The sequence below is a fragment of the Bidens hawaiensis genome, unplaced genomic scaffold (assembly GCF_021521415.1).
Source record: "Bidens hawaiensis isolate Kalapana, Puna unplaced genomic scaffold, B.hawaiensis_p1.1 tig00018493_1, whole genome shotgun sequence".
In the NCBI taxonomy this organism is placed as follows: Eukaryota; Viridiplantae; Streptophyta; class Magnoliopsida; order Asterales; family Asteraceae; genus Bidens; species Bidens hawaiensis.
The window spans coordinates 20468-34180 of record NW_027492798.1 but is presented as its reverse complement, the minus strand read 5'-3'; the positions used below and the strand labels follow the sequence as shown (position 1 = coordinate 34180).

Sequence of the window (13713 nt, the reverse complement as noted above, 5' to 3'; positions counted from 1 at the left end):
GCATGCTCACGCATATCACGTCTGCGCGCGGCGCATATTACATATGCTTGCGCATACCACATCAGCGCATGAAACATCTGCGCGTGAGAATAAAGAGAAGACTTCGCGCATCCTCAGGATAGGCGCATATCACACGTGCACATAATCGACCTCGTCCTTATCCAAATCAGGATAAGGACAACCTTGATTGTGCTCGTCAGCAAACCTTCCAGAAGGTATCCTTTAAGGAATAAGAAGCATGTATGCTGAATTATAGTGGCTGGGGAAAATAGAATTTACAACTTACGAGCATATCAGGCAGAGGAATTTTTATCTTTGTAAGCATGATTTCGCAATTATATGCTCTACGCAAATCAACCTGAAAATCAATATCAAAAAGAAAAAAAAAAGTAGCTGTTAACAAATTTGAAATAGCATTGTATAAATTTGCTAAACATATCACCGCATGCCTTTCGGGTAATCTAGCTAGACCTTGAAAATGAAAAAGGACAAACGATCTACGCAGTCAAACGTTTAAGTAGAAGAAAGCCCACTCACCAATTGAACTTTTTCAGGTTTATTAATTTTTGAACCTCTTCTAGCTCCAGCTTTGCTGGTATTGTCAGAAATAGTAGCTGCTGAAAATAGACTCTCAAGCTCTGATATATCAATCTCAGGAGCCCTACAAAAAAATACTTTCAGGTAACAATTTGCACAAGACGACCAATAAATAGTATTTTTACTAGTTACTATGATCTATGACAGTAATTACCTTGACTGGTCTTCTTGTTTTTGGTTATCAGCCCATAGACTTCCTTGCATTGCTCTGGTAACTTTTACCCAGTGCAAGGGCTTCAACGATGCTTTTTTAGGAGGAATTGAAGAACCCCCACCAACTCTACCTTTTCCGCTGCTTAGAGAACCAGAAGAACGTAACCGGTTATTGGATGGGGTAGGTTGCTGCATCCCATTAGAGCCCTTTGGTCCAGGAGGTGAAAAAACAAAAAGAAAATTTTGAATTTCTAAAAGTAGGATTCACCTCAGCTCGAAAACCTTTTGGAAACCGTGCCTTTGAGTCCCAAAGAGTGTCCAAGTTGTCACAGTTAAGAATCAATATATTAGATCTGATAAACGCGGTGTTAAACATTATGCGAAACATCATAACTTCTCTTTCAGAATCAACGTCTAAATGTAGACACTCTAGTACAGCATCACCTTCCACCATACACTGAATATCAATCTTAATAACATCACTTTGTTTCTGCATAATGCAACTTCATTTGTTAGTCAATCACATTAAAAGAAAAGATAAATATATCAAACTATAAGGAAATTAAGCAAGTCCTACCTGGCAGTAATGCCGAAGATTTCTACCTTTTCTAGGAGTTGAATACAGCATTTGTGTCAAAAGCCCGTCTTTACTTAGCAGATTTCTACCATAAATTCGAATAATCGGTCTGCATCCGTTTTTATTATCAAAATTTGGAATAGCACGAAGAATGAGACAATCCAAAGACAAAGCTCGTTCAGGTGGGGGCCACTCTTCAGATAAATTTCTTCTCGATATATATTGCAGGTACCGAAGCTGTGATGGGTACGGGTTTAAAGGTGATAACAATTGAGATAAACCTTTTGGAGCTTCTCGATAAACAATTTCAAGAGTCTTGCGTTCTCCAGTATGCATTTTTTTGTAAATCAAGATGCTGGCTAAAAGAAATGCTAAAATAGGCCAGCCCCCTCTTTCACAATGAAGCAAAATGACATTTTGATTATTGTTTAGCGTAAGCCAGCTCTCACATAAATGGAGAAAATGATGGACTAAAGATAATGGTAATAAGGGGCAACCCTCGTACTGTTTTGGATAGTCCATGACTGTGATGTCATATTCACATAATATTTCTGAGAATTGGCTCCTTCTTTCACCTTCTTGGAAATTGAACGCAAGAAAAGATGACTCGGGAAATTCTTCATGTAACTCATTACTAATTTCATGCAAGTAAAGTTGGTACAGTCCCTCAGGTAGAACTTCGGTTGAAAAGCAAGAATCAAAAACTACATGTGTGACAAATAAAATGCATTAGTTAGCAACTTAAGGTATTAAATATTTACAAAATAAAAGGAACTTATAGTACCATAAATTCTATCTGTAAGCTCAAGCAAGCCATCTGGCGGTCTTCTATAGAAGAATCTACTGAGAAGGGACATAGCTTGTCAAACAAATCAGCTGCTTTGTCTGAAAGAGAGAAATTTGAAAGGTAAAGAGCAATTAGTCATGGAAAAATAAGTTTTGCTTTATAAAGTTAGAACATAAACAACTAGCATGTAAATAAGACAATAAAAATGATGTACTACAGCTTTGGCATATGATTTAATGTTCTTTGATAACATTTGGATTACGTGTTTGAACATGTGCACGTTATGGCTGTGTATCAGTATACCTCATTGCACAAAAATCATTGCTAATGTGACAACGATATATTTAATCATAAATTGGTAACTGAGTTAGAAACAAAATATCTCTCTACACACAGTGCGGATATCCACAGTGGCTTATTTATGACAGATGCGTTACATTAGTATTCTACTTAAATGCACAGAGAATTCTTAGACATGAACAATTACGACATAGAAATAAAATTGACACGTTTACAGTCTTACGCACAACTGTACACCAAATGTGGCATAGTTGACTACAAAATATGGCATGTAAGCGTGTAACCAAAACTTAGAATTTTGAATTGGATCTCAGTTACTTCATGACAAAGAACAAACTCACTGACTTCCAGTTCAAACATTTAAAACAAAGATTCCATACCATCCTATGCAGTTAATGCGAAAAAACGTCAAGGACCGATATTGGAGATATCAGTTATCGCAGTGGAATATCTGTGATTTTAATATCATGCGGAATTCATATATATAGCAATTTAGCACTAACAATTTAGTATACTCTCCTACCATTAACAAATTAACCTTTTGCAACTTACGAAACACTAAAAAAGTAACAATTGTAGCAAGTAGGAACTGATCAAGACTTAAAACCCTAAAAGTCTAAAACTGAACATTAAAACTTGATAAACTAATCCCAGGAAAATCGGTGATATATCGGTCAATATCGTTGACATTATCTGTACCGATATTCTACTAGATGTCTGATAGCCGCTATAGCACCGACATTGACTGCATAGGTACCATCTAACCGAACCTTGTGGAAGCATTTCCCCACCGCTGTTAGATTAATTATTATCAACACAGCAGTGGCCCTTTCTCCCATTAATTTACCAGTTATCCGTACTAGCTTTCTTCAACTACTCAACAACATCAGTACTACCATTGCCACTAATTTACAACACAAACTAATCACCACACTTAGTCTCAATCAAGTCACATACCAAACTTGCAATAACATCCTATGTCAAAAACCGCAACTATATGCTTCGAATCTCAAATTCCACACCAAATATACTCTCGCTTATCAATTCGACTCGCAATCACACTAATTGAATTCCGAACCAAACACAGCGACGGCGACCAGATCGATTCAAAATTCAAACTAAACGAGCGTTAATTACTCAATTTCAATTCAAAACCACTACACGCTACTTTAATTCAACGGTAAATGTTAACGGAAAGCGTGATAACGGAAAGAGTAAAGCGAACGGATATTTAGGGCTTTAAAAGAGAAAAGTACGAAACTAGCCTCGAAGTTCACCGAAACGAATCAGACGGATGAATGAATGAATGGAGGCGGTGTAGTGGTGAGTCGGCCGGAAAGTAGGACGCCGGTGAAGAGTTTGAAGCAGCGTATTTGCGTGATGCATCTGAAAATTTTGAAAAGAGGATTTTCCCCTCTTTTCTTTCAGGATATTATGAAATTGTGTAGTTGGACTATTTGACTTTGTCTGTTATTTTCAACAAGTGCCCCTTTCCACGTTTGGGTTCTATTTATTACAATCAAATAAATAACTAAAAATGATTAATGTGTGTATCCTTTTTTTTGAATGTGTATAAGACCGCACCTAGTGGAATACGTTGTGGGCACAAGTTAGGTAGCGTTTGGTACGCAGGAATGACAATAGGAATGGAATGATTCATTACGTAGGAATGAAAAAAGTGGTGTCTGGTTACTCAATAGAATGGAATCATCCATTACACATGGAATCTCATTCCATTAAATCCATTCCTTCCCACCCCCTTCTTTTTTTTTCATTTCATTCCTCCTTCACCCTATTTTCTCAACAACACCATCACCTAACAACCACCACCACCACTACCATCGGCACCACCAACAACTCCGCCGACACCACCACCGTTGCCACCACCATCGCCACCGCCACCACCATTTTCGTCGCCGGAGCTACGACCATCGCCATTGTAGGGTTTTTTTTTTGTTTAAAAAGTATTCACTTTTTTGAGATAGAAGTTTTTTATTATTTCTATTTCATTTCTACAATTTTTTTAGATGCCAAACAATAAAAATTAATAAATGATTTCATTCCTATAGGTTAACCAAACAAGAAAAATGAATGGTAATGATCCATTTCATTCCCTTGTCCATTCCATTCCTTCTTTCATTCCATTCTCCCTTCATTCCATTACCTCCAACCAAACATACCCTTAGTGAACACCGCCCTCCTTTTTATTCTGGAGGTGCTCGTTAAATATACACTAGTGATGGAGGAAGCCTTGCCCAATCAAATTTTTTTTTATATTTATACTAAAAAGTATTTTTGTATAAACCATGTCTGGTAAAAATATATCAAAAAGATTGGCATATTTATCAATTTTTGATAAATGATACATAACTGGTTGTTTTAAACCGGCACACTATGTCGGAGAAGCAATGGAAGCTCGGTTAGTATGTTACGGTTTGTTATAGAATTCAAATCACCCTTAGAGGGATTCAAATTCAAACTTGTGTGTTAAGCTTGCCAAACTTTATGTACATTACACCTAGCTATTTCACTAACTCTATTTTTTTTTCCATTAACTGGTTTCCATACACAAATTTTCAAATTGCAATTTTAATTAAAATATAATAGCTTCCATAATATAAATAAAATAACTATATGATTTAGTTGGATTGTATTAATCTTTGAGCATCAATAGCCAAAAACATTTAAAAACGTGTATAGTATTTTATAAATACCAAAACTCAATTAATAAAAAAACTCAATACTATTGTCATATCATCACCACATTATGTTTGTTTTCAACGAAATTAGATATTATTGTTTTTAAATACTTATCTATCTTTATGTATATTCAATAAAAAGAAAAAAGAGAAAATTGTTGTTTGCATCCCTGTGGTTTTAGGGCGGAGACACAATGAGTCCTCGAAATTTTTTTGAACTGGTTGAGTCCCTGTGGTTTCATAAACGAACAATTTGAGTCCCTGTGGTTTCAGTAAAATGAAAGTTTACCCTGAAAGTTAAGTAGCGGCAGGGACTCAAATGGTTCATTTTTGAAACCACAGGGACTCAACCAGTTCAAAAGTTTTTTCGGGGACTCATTGTGCCTCCGCCTTAAAACCATAGGAACGCAAACAGTAATTTTCATAAGAAAAAAAAACTAACGACCGTAACTATCTTTGGTTTTACACATTCTTATGAATGAACGATGCCCCAAAACAAATAATACAAAAGATGCGTAAAAATGACAATGTTGGCCATGAACCCCCCCCCCCTGGCGGTCCCTCTCCCCCAAAACAACCATCATGGATGATATTAGTTTCAATAAGATCATCCACAATAACACACCCGTGAGTGCACCCCATAGCCTATGTGAATGGTTGTCCAAAAGAAAATTGTCTCATGGCGAGGACAGGTTAGAGGCGATGGAGCCAGAGGCGAGGGGTTCGAGTACACTAATAATGTAGCAACTCAAATAAATCATGCCAGTTTATTATGCACTTTGCCCCTTACAGGTTATCCGTCTAGGAACTCAGAGGTTTGTTTTCACCTGACGAATTGTTCATCCAAGCAAATGTGTTGTGTTAGTGAAGGTTTCCACCCCTTATAAGGAATGTTTCGCTGTACTCTTTAGCCGATGTGGAACTTACATCTCCACCCCCTCCCCCTCTATAAAGCCTAGCGTTCTCGTTTTAAAGTCTTATGGATTGTTGACGCAAGCCAGATTGAGGTGTGGTATTTTTTGTTGCCGTGTTTATTCTTTTACATAAAATCGGTATTTTGATTTTTGAATTTGATGTTACTTTTGATTTTTGAAATGCATGTGAAGTGTTTTATGAATGTCAATGCATATCAAGTTGAGGTACGATTTGTTGTCTTACTTTTATATGAAATTAGTACTTTGATTTAGTTTGAGTAACCTAATTGTTGGATTTTTGGCTACGTAAATTTAATACTTAATTTATTGGGCGATTAATGGGTATGCAAAGCAAAGTTACTTTCAATTAGAAAAAAACACGAATAATCTTCCTCAACATAAGCCACATGAGTTCCATATGCATTGAAAGTAACTTTCTAAGCATACATCTTTCAAAGCATGAAAATCCATATGTTATACGTAACAATGCATACAGTCTAAGGATGTTTCTAAAACACGTATGCTTAGGAAAAAAAATTTATTCTCTTTTAAAAAATATAAGTAAAAATGCGATGTGAACAAGTTTGTGCATAATATTTTTGTAGATATTTGTTTGAGATGGTCTAATGAGTACTTATGTAATTTATTACAGTAGTATTAAAGGAAAGATGTTACAAACTTCTAAATATAACTGTAACTGTAACTGTAACTGTAACTGTACAAATAAGTTTAAAGGAATTGGTACTAGGTATCGAACACGAACTCGAAACACAAAACCAAATACAAACCCAGACACGTTTGTTATTATTGAGAAACTTCACAAAACTCAATTGCTCATATTACAATCTCTAAACCTCAAAGCACGGGTATTTATAATCTAACCTATCACGTTTAGACTACAATTAGGATTTCTAAATAATAGGACCTGATAATTATACTAACAATTAAATCTGAGCACATTTAATTGTTTATAGTTATCCACTCCTTAAACCATGTTACTTTGCCTTGCACGCCAAGTAACGCTCTTGACCCGAAATTCCCAACAATCACCCCCGGAATTTCGAACTCGAAACCGACAAGTCTTCAACTCCAAGTAATTCCCGCATCTCCTTGAATTTGATTCTCCCAAGAGCCTTCATCAAGATATCGGCACATTGCTTAATACCACTAACATGCTCGACGCTTACTTCTTCACGATCAACACATTCCCGAATGTAGTGATACCGAGATTTAATGTGTTTGGTCCTACCATGGAAAACTGGATTCTTGACGAGTGCTATTGCCGATGTATTATCGATACGTAACACCACTGCTGGAATTTCCTTGTCGAATAACTCACTTATCAATTCCCTTAGCCAACCCGCCTGACATGCGGCTGCGCTTGCCGCCATGTACTCTGCTTCACACGATGAGAGTGCAACTGTATCTTGTTTCTGAGAACACCAAGTAATTGGTGAAGACCCAAGATAAAATACGTGCCCCGTAGTGCTTCTGCCATCGTCTTGGTCAATATTATGACTACTATCACTATAACCAACTAACACGTTTTTCCCACGAGTGTAAGAAATACCAAAACCGAAAGTACCTTGAATATAACGAAGAATTTTCTTTATAAGAGTTGCATGAGATTGATTCGGGCTTTGCATGTACCGGCTTACGACTCCGACCAAATACGCCAAGTCATGACGAGTTTGTAAAAGGTACCGGAGACACCCGACAATCTTTCGATATCTCGTAGCATCAAAATCTTCTTCATCTTCAAATTTAGAAACTTTTATACTCGGATGCAATGGAATTTGAGCAGAATTGCAAATCTCCATTCCCGCTTCAGCTAAAATTTTATTTGCCATACGTTTCTTGCTTAATTTTTATCCCATCCTTCCTTTGTGAAACTTCAATTCCGAGATAATAAGTTAGTTTTCCCAAATCCGACATCTCAAAATTTAAAGCCATCTCGCACTTAAACTCCATTATTAAGTTTAAACTGGAACCCGTCACGATTAAGTCGTCAACGTACACACCAACTATTAAGATATCAGTTCCAATTTTCTTTCGATATACCGCTTGTTCTTGCGTGCACCAGTGAAACTTCATATTTAACAAAATACCGTTCAACTTTGTATTCCATGCCCTCGGAGCTTGCCTTAAGCCATACAACGCTTTGGATAATTTGTATACTTTGTGCTCTTCACCTTTTTAACAAAACCATGCGGTTGAGTAACAAATACTTCTTCTTGTAACTCGCCATGCAAGAATGCAAGAACGCGGATTTGACATCAAGTTGATGCAATTCCCAACCTTCATTCGCTGCGAGAGATAATAATAACCGAACCTTTTCGAGTCTAGCCACTGGTGCGAATACCTCGTCAAAATCGACTCCGGGTTGCTGAATATAACCCTTTGCCACGAGTCTCGCCTTGTGTTTATTAAGCGAGCCGTCCGCGTTTCTTTTAACCTTGAAAACCCACTTTAAACCAATCGCCTTTGCACCACGTGATAACTCGGTCAACGTCCACGTATTATTTTTATTTATCGACTCAATTCGATTCGCATTGCTTTCACCCACTCCGGTTTCCATTTTGCATCATCAAAACAAACCGGTTCATCATCAGCAAGCAATAAAATATCTTCATCGATCATACTTGAATTCAAGACATAATCATTAAAACGTACCGGGGTAACCGTGGCTCGAGAAGATCTCCGAACAGCCGGCTCAGGTGTAACATCTGCCCCGATCCGACCCGACCCAGGTACCCGTTTCTCTGACCCGATCTCTTTCTTTTATGATTTAATATTTATTTATACTTATATTTTACTTTTAATAATAATATACTTTTCCTTCCCGCCTCTTTCTCTCTCTTTCCTTCCGCCGTCCCGTCCCTCTCCTTCTCTCTTTCCGCCTTCTTTTCCCTCTTGTCGCCGTCCCGCCCTTACGCCTTGTTTCCCTCTTTTTCTTCTAACTCTTTGCTTGTCCTTTGTTCCTTCCCGCCTAAGGTTGTCTGCGCAGCTCCACGCGCCAGACCCCTTACAAGGAATCCTGCGTGAAGACCACCTGTTTCAGCGATACGCGAGACGAACTCTTCTCGCAGCGCGTTAAGAATTGTAATTCTTCTCGCAGTGCGCGAAGGACGGGAGTTCTTCCCGCGACGCGCTAAGGATTTGTAGTTCTTCTCGCAGCGCGCTAAGAATCGTAGTTCATCCCTCGACGCGCGAAGAATTATAGTTCTTCCCGCGGCGCGCTAGGAATTTTAGTTCCTCCCGCGGCGCGCTAAGAAATGTGACTCTTCCCGCGGCGCGCTTAGAAATGGTAGTTCTTTCCGCGACGCGTTAAGGTTAGTTCTGTCTGCCTTCGCGCTCGCGCTCTCTTGACCTTCTGTGTCTGCCTTCGCGCCTTAGCCTTCTCGCGCTGAATCCTTTGAGTTTTCTTCTGTTTAATCTAGCCTTTTGCTTTTGTGTTGTCTTATCTTTTGAGCTGTTGACCTAATCTGCTTTATGTCTGAAAAGTTACTTTCGGCGCAGCATGCGCACCAACCCCATTGGTTGACAGAAAAAGTGACTGACATAATCTTTTGAGAATCTGCTTTTGCCATGCTTGACCAGTACTTTATCTGTCCTCTCCCATGCCTTTTTCTGAATCCTGTCAGCCTTTTCTCTTTTTCCCTGCTACCATATCTTTTGATATCTTTACTTTTCAGAACTTTTTACTGTTGATATCTTTTCTTTTACTTTTGGAGATCTTTTCTAGGGTTTGTGTCCCCTAGGGTTTGCCTATATATAGTACTATTTTCTTAACACTTCACACACTACACTTATTCTCTTCCTCCCTTTTGCTCTCTGCCGTTGTTCTTCAGCCGCCTCCCTCCTCTCTTGCCTCCGTCTTCCTCCCTGTTCTGCCCCGTTTTCCGGTAATATATTATATAACTTACTTATTAATTATGCTAACTTATAATCAAGACTTAAAACCAATCATTAAAACAACAATCTTATTTATAGGTTAACTTGTGCTTGTTTAAAGTTGGTTCTTGCTTTATCTTACACCGCATCGTTTATCAAGTGAGTAATCTCGTACCTAATCCCTTTTTGCTTTTAATGTTTTGGGATGTTCATGTGTTCATACAAACTTAGAGTCTTAAACTTGTTTATGAACTTTAGTCGCGCAGTATCCCATGTGTTGAGGACGTAGACTTGGCTGTTTATTTGTATGTGTGGATCATTAACCGTCTTGTCGGTCTATTCCGCAGTTTTCATGGTACCATTAGATGAACACGGGAGAACTATCGTTTATGATTTTCTCTTTTGTTACACTTGCACAGTTAGTCTTGTTTGTGAGCTCAATTGTGAGCACTGGCAGTCTTGTCTCATAGAGTTGGTCCCGATCTGATTACACCCTTGTTGAAACCCAGACATACACATGTTGCGCGCAGATTTTATTGTTATCTATGTATTGTATTAAACTTGATTTCTCACCAACACGCAAGTGTTTGACGTTTATTTTAACACATGTTCAGGTTTGCAGTAGCTGTTTTGGAGCTTGTGGACACCTAGGAAGTTTTCTTTATTTTTTTGACCTAGATTAAAATGTATCAAGACAAGTTATTGCTGTTCGAATATTATGATTTATAATACATTGATTTATGTTGGTTTATTTATATCTTATGAATACGTTGCGCATGCGTGGATGAATGTATTTATTAAATATTGACACCCAATAGTGTCACGAGTAATGAAACAATATGTGGCGCCCCGATGTATAATCCGCCTTTGGTCGGGGTGTTACAGATTGGTATCAGAGCTCGTTGACTTTAGGATAGGTGGTTAGACGTAACGGCCTAGAATACCTAAGAGTCCCTTCTCGCGCATGAGAGAAATCTCATGTTTGCGCGCTTATTGTTAATTACTCGTTATTTATGAATATGCTCGCGCTTGCGCAGTATATGATTTATTCGCGATATTTCAATTTTTGTTGAATTTCGATTTTTATTGATTTTACTTACATATTCGTTTGTGGGATTTGAAAATCCGAAAAGTCATGGTGATACATGAATAGTTGATTTTCAATTTCCATTTACGATTATGTTCTGAGGTTGGAGACTTGAAAAGTCATGGTGATACATGAATTGTCAACCTCCAATACTCATTTTCTTGTATATTTTATATTGAAGATTGGAAAGTCATGGTGATACATGAATCGTCAATCTCCAATACTCGTTTACTCATATATTTTAAATTGGGAATTCGGAAAGTCATGGTGATACATGAATTGTCGATTTCTGATTCGAATTTGTTGCCTTTATTAAGTCTGCAATTAGGGTCATTTATTTTACTTTAACTTTTGATAGCATCTAACTCCGTGAAACCAAGCTTTATAAGATTAAAACTTTGCGATAAAAACCAAGATATTAACTAAAATTAAAACTTTTATAGAATGCCTCCGCTATCTCGCCGTCATCAGAGGAGAGAAGCCTCGCGCAGACGCTCGCAGCAACGTTCCCAGGAAATGGCCGCCGCGATAGCCCAAGCCTTGAGCCAAAACAATACCAACACCTCTGGTTATAACATTAAATCCTTTAACGCGGGTAACCCTCCAAAGTTCACAGGTCTTGAAGGAGCCACCGTGATGCTCCAATGGCTCGAGAAGATAGAAAACACTTTCCTCCACACCCAATGCCCCTCAGACAGACGAACCCTATATGCTTCCAGTGTCCTGGAATCCAGAGCGCTTACATGGTGGAATGGAGTAGCTCATGCGCGTGGCGCAGAGGCTGCTTCTAGCATGACCTGGGAGGAATTCAAGGAAATTCTTACGCGAGAATTCTGCCCTCCCAACGAAGTTAAGCGCCTAGAGGAAGAATTCTGGAACTTGAAGCAATACAGTGGCGAAGCGCGCGAGTACGCGACGCGCTTCCACGAGCTAAGCTTACTGGTCCCTCACCTTGTTACCCCTTCACGCCGAGCAATCGAGAAATTCCTTGGGGGTCTCCCCATGGAAATTCAAGATTCTGTATGGGCCAGAAACCCAGTAACCCTCTCTGACGCCATCGAGTTGGCCGCTGTGCTCAGCGACAACCATGTCAGAGCAGGAACCCTGTTCCTGCGGGGAACAGAAAAGACCAAACTCACCAAGACTGTCACTGAACCAACAGAAACCAAACCTGAACCCTCGAACCATAACAACCTCAAGCGCAGGCGCAAGGCCTATGCGCTTACCAACCCGCCCATTGTCCAGCAACCCATTTACCAACCCCCAGTTTACGCGCCTCAACCCCTGTCGGCCTACCCAACACCTCCTGTAGTCCACAACTATGCCTTAACCAATCCAGCACTCCCTGCCCCGCCAACTAAGAAACCTTACACAGGAAACCATCCCTTTTGCCCAACCTGTAGACTCCACCACCCACCTCAAGTCCCATGTCGACTTTGTACCCGATGTGGCCGCACTGGTCACCTTGCAGAAAACTGTAGAGTCCCTCTCGCCAATCCAATTGCGCCAACACCACCAGTCTACCCGCAAAACCCACAACCAACCTACCAAAACCCACGACCCAGGTCGTGCTATAACTGCGGTGATCCCAGTCATTTCCGGAACGCGTGCCCGAGACTACAAGTGCAAATCACACAGGCGAATCCGGTGAACCAGATTTCAAACCAAGTGACGCGTGGACGAGCTTTTAACATAACCGCGCACCAAGCGCAAGCGAATAATGACGTAGTTAATGGTACATTTTTGCTTAACGGATTTTATGCTTCTGTACTTTTTGATACTGGCGCCGATCGAAGTTTTATCTCTCGCGCCTTCGAGCAGAAGCTTGCGCGACCGCGCAGCGTTTTAAAAGAAGATTTTTCAGTTGAATTGGCTAATGGTGAAACTGTTTTAATAAACTCAGTGATTAAAGATTGCACGCTTAACCTTAACGAAAACGATTTTCTAATCGACCTCATCCCTATGCCTCTTGGAAGCTTTGATGTTATCATTGGTATGGACTGGCTCTCGCATAATCGCGCCGAAGTTATTTGCGCCAAGAAGATGATTCGCATACCTCGAGAAAATGGTGATCTTCATATCTACGGCGAAAAACCCTCCCGCGGTCTTAAACTTATGTCTTGCGCCGAAGCCCAAAGACTCATGCGGAAGAAGTGTATTGCATTTCTAGCCCATGTGGTTAAACCCGATGAAGGAAAGAAGAAGCTTCGCGATATCCCTGTTGTGCGTGATTTTCCTGAAGTTTTTCCTGATGATCTTCCTGGTATCCCTCCCACTCGTGAAGTCGAGTTTCGTGTTGATCTTGTCCCTGGTGCTTCCCCCGTAGCTAAATCTCCTTACCGTCTTGCACCCGCTGAGATGCTAGAATTGGCCAGCCAACTTCAAGAGTTGACTGCTAAAGGATTCATTCGCCCTAGCTCTTCGCCCTGGGGTGCTCCGGTGTTGTTCGTTAAAAAGAAAGATGGATCGTTTCGCATGTGTATTGATTACCGCGAGTTGAACAAACTCACCATTAAAAACCGGTATCCCTTACCACGTATTGACGACCTCTTTGATCAACTCCAAGGTGCCTCTTGTTTTTCCAAGATTGATCTCCGCTCTGGCTATCACCAGTTGCGCATACCGCGATGAAGATGTTCCGAAGACTGCTTTTCGAACTCGTTATGGCCATTTTGAATTCTTGGTCATGTCCTTCGGTCTAACCA

At 39.7% G+C, this 13713-nt stretch overlaps 1 protein-coding gene and 1 pseudogene across 1 annotated transcript; both read right to left on the bottom strand.

Annotated features, from left to right (window-relative positions):
• Window positions 1–250: 250 nt before the first annotated feature.
• LOC143556266 (formin-like protein 14) lies at window positions 251–2272 on the bottom strand. The gene is made up of 6 exons (XM_077045634.1): window positions 2112–2272; window positions 1328–2031; window positions 1019–1240; window positions 752–975; window positions 538–661; window positions 251–358 (listed from the first exon to the last, which is right to left on the bottom strand). The coding sequence occupies exons 1-6, from the start codon at window positions 2182–2184 to the stop codon at window positions 251–253; spliced, it is 1455 nt and encodes a 484-aa protein (XP_076901749.1). The 5' UTR covers window positions 2185–2272.
• Window positions 2273–7110: 4838 nt separating this feature from the next.
• On the bottom strand, window positions 7111–7847 carry LOC143556265 (secreted RxLR effector protein 161 pseudogene; annotated as a pseudogene).
• Between the last annotated feature and the right edge of the window lie 5866 nt (window positions 7848–13713).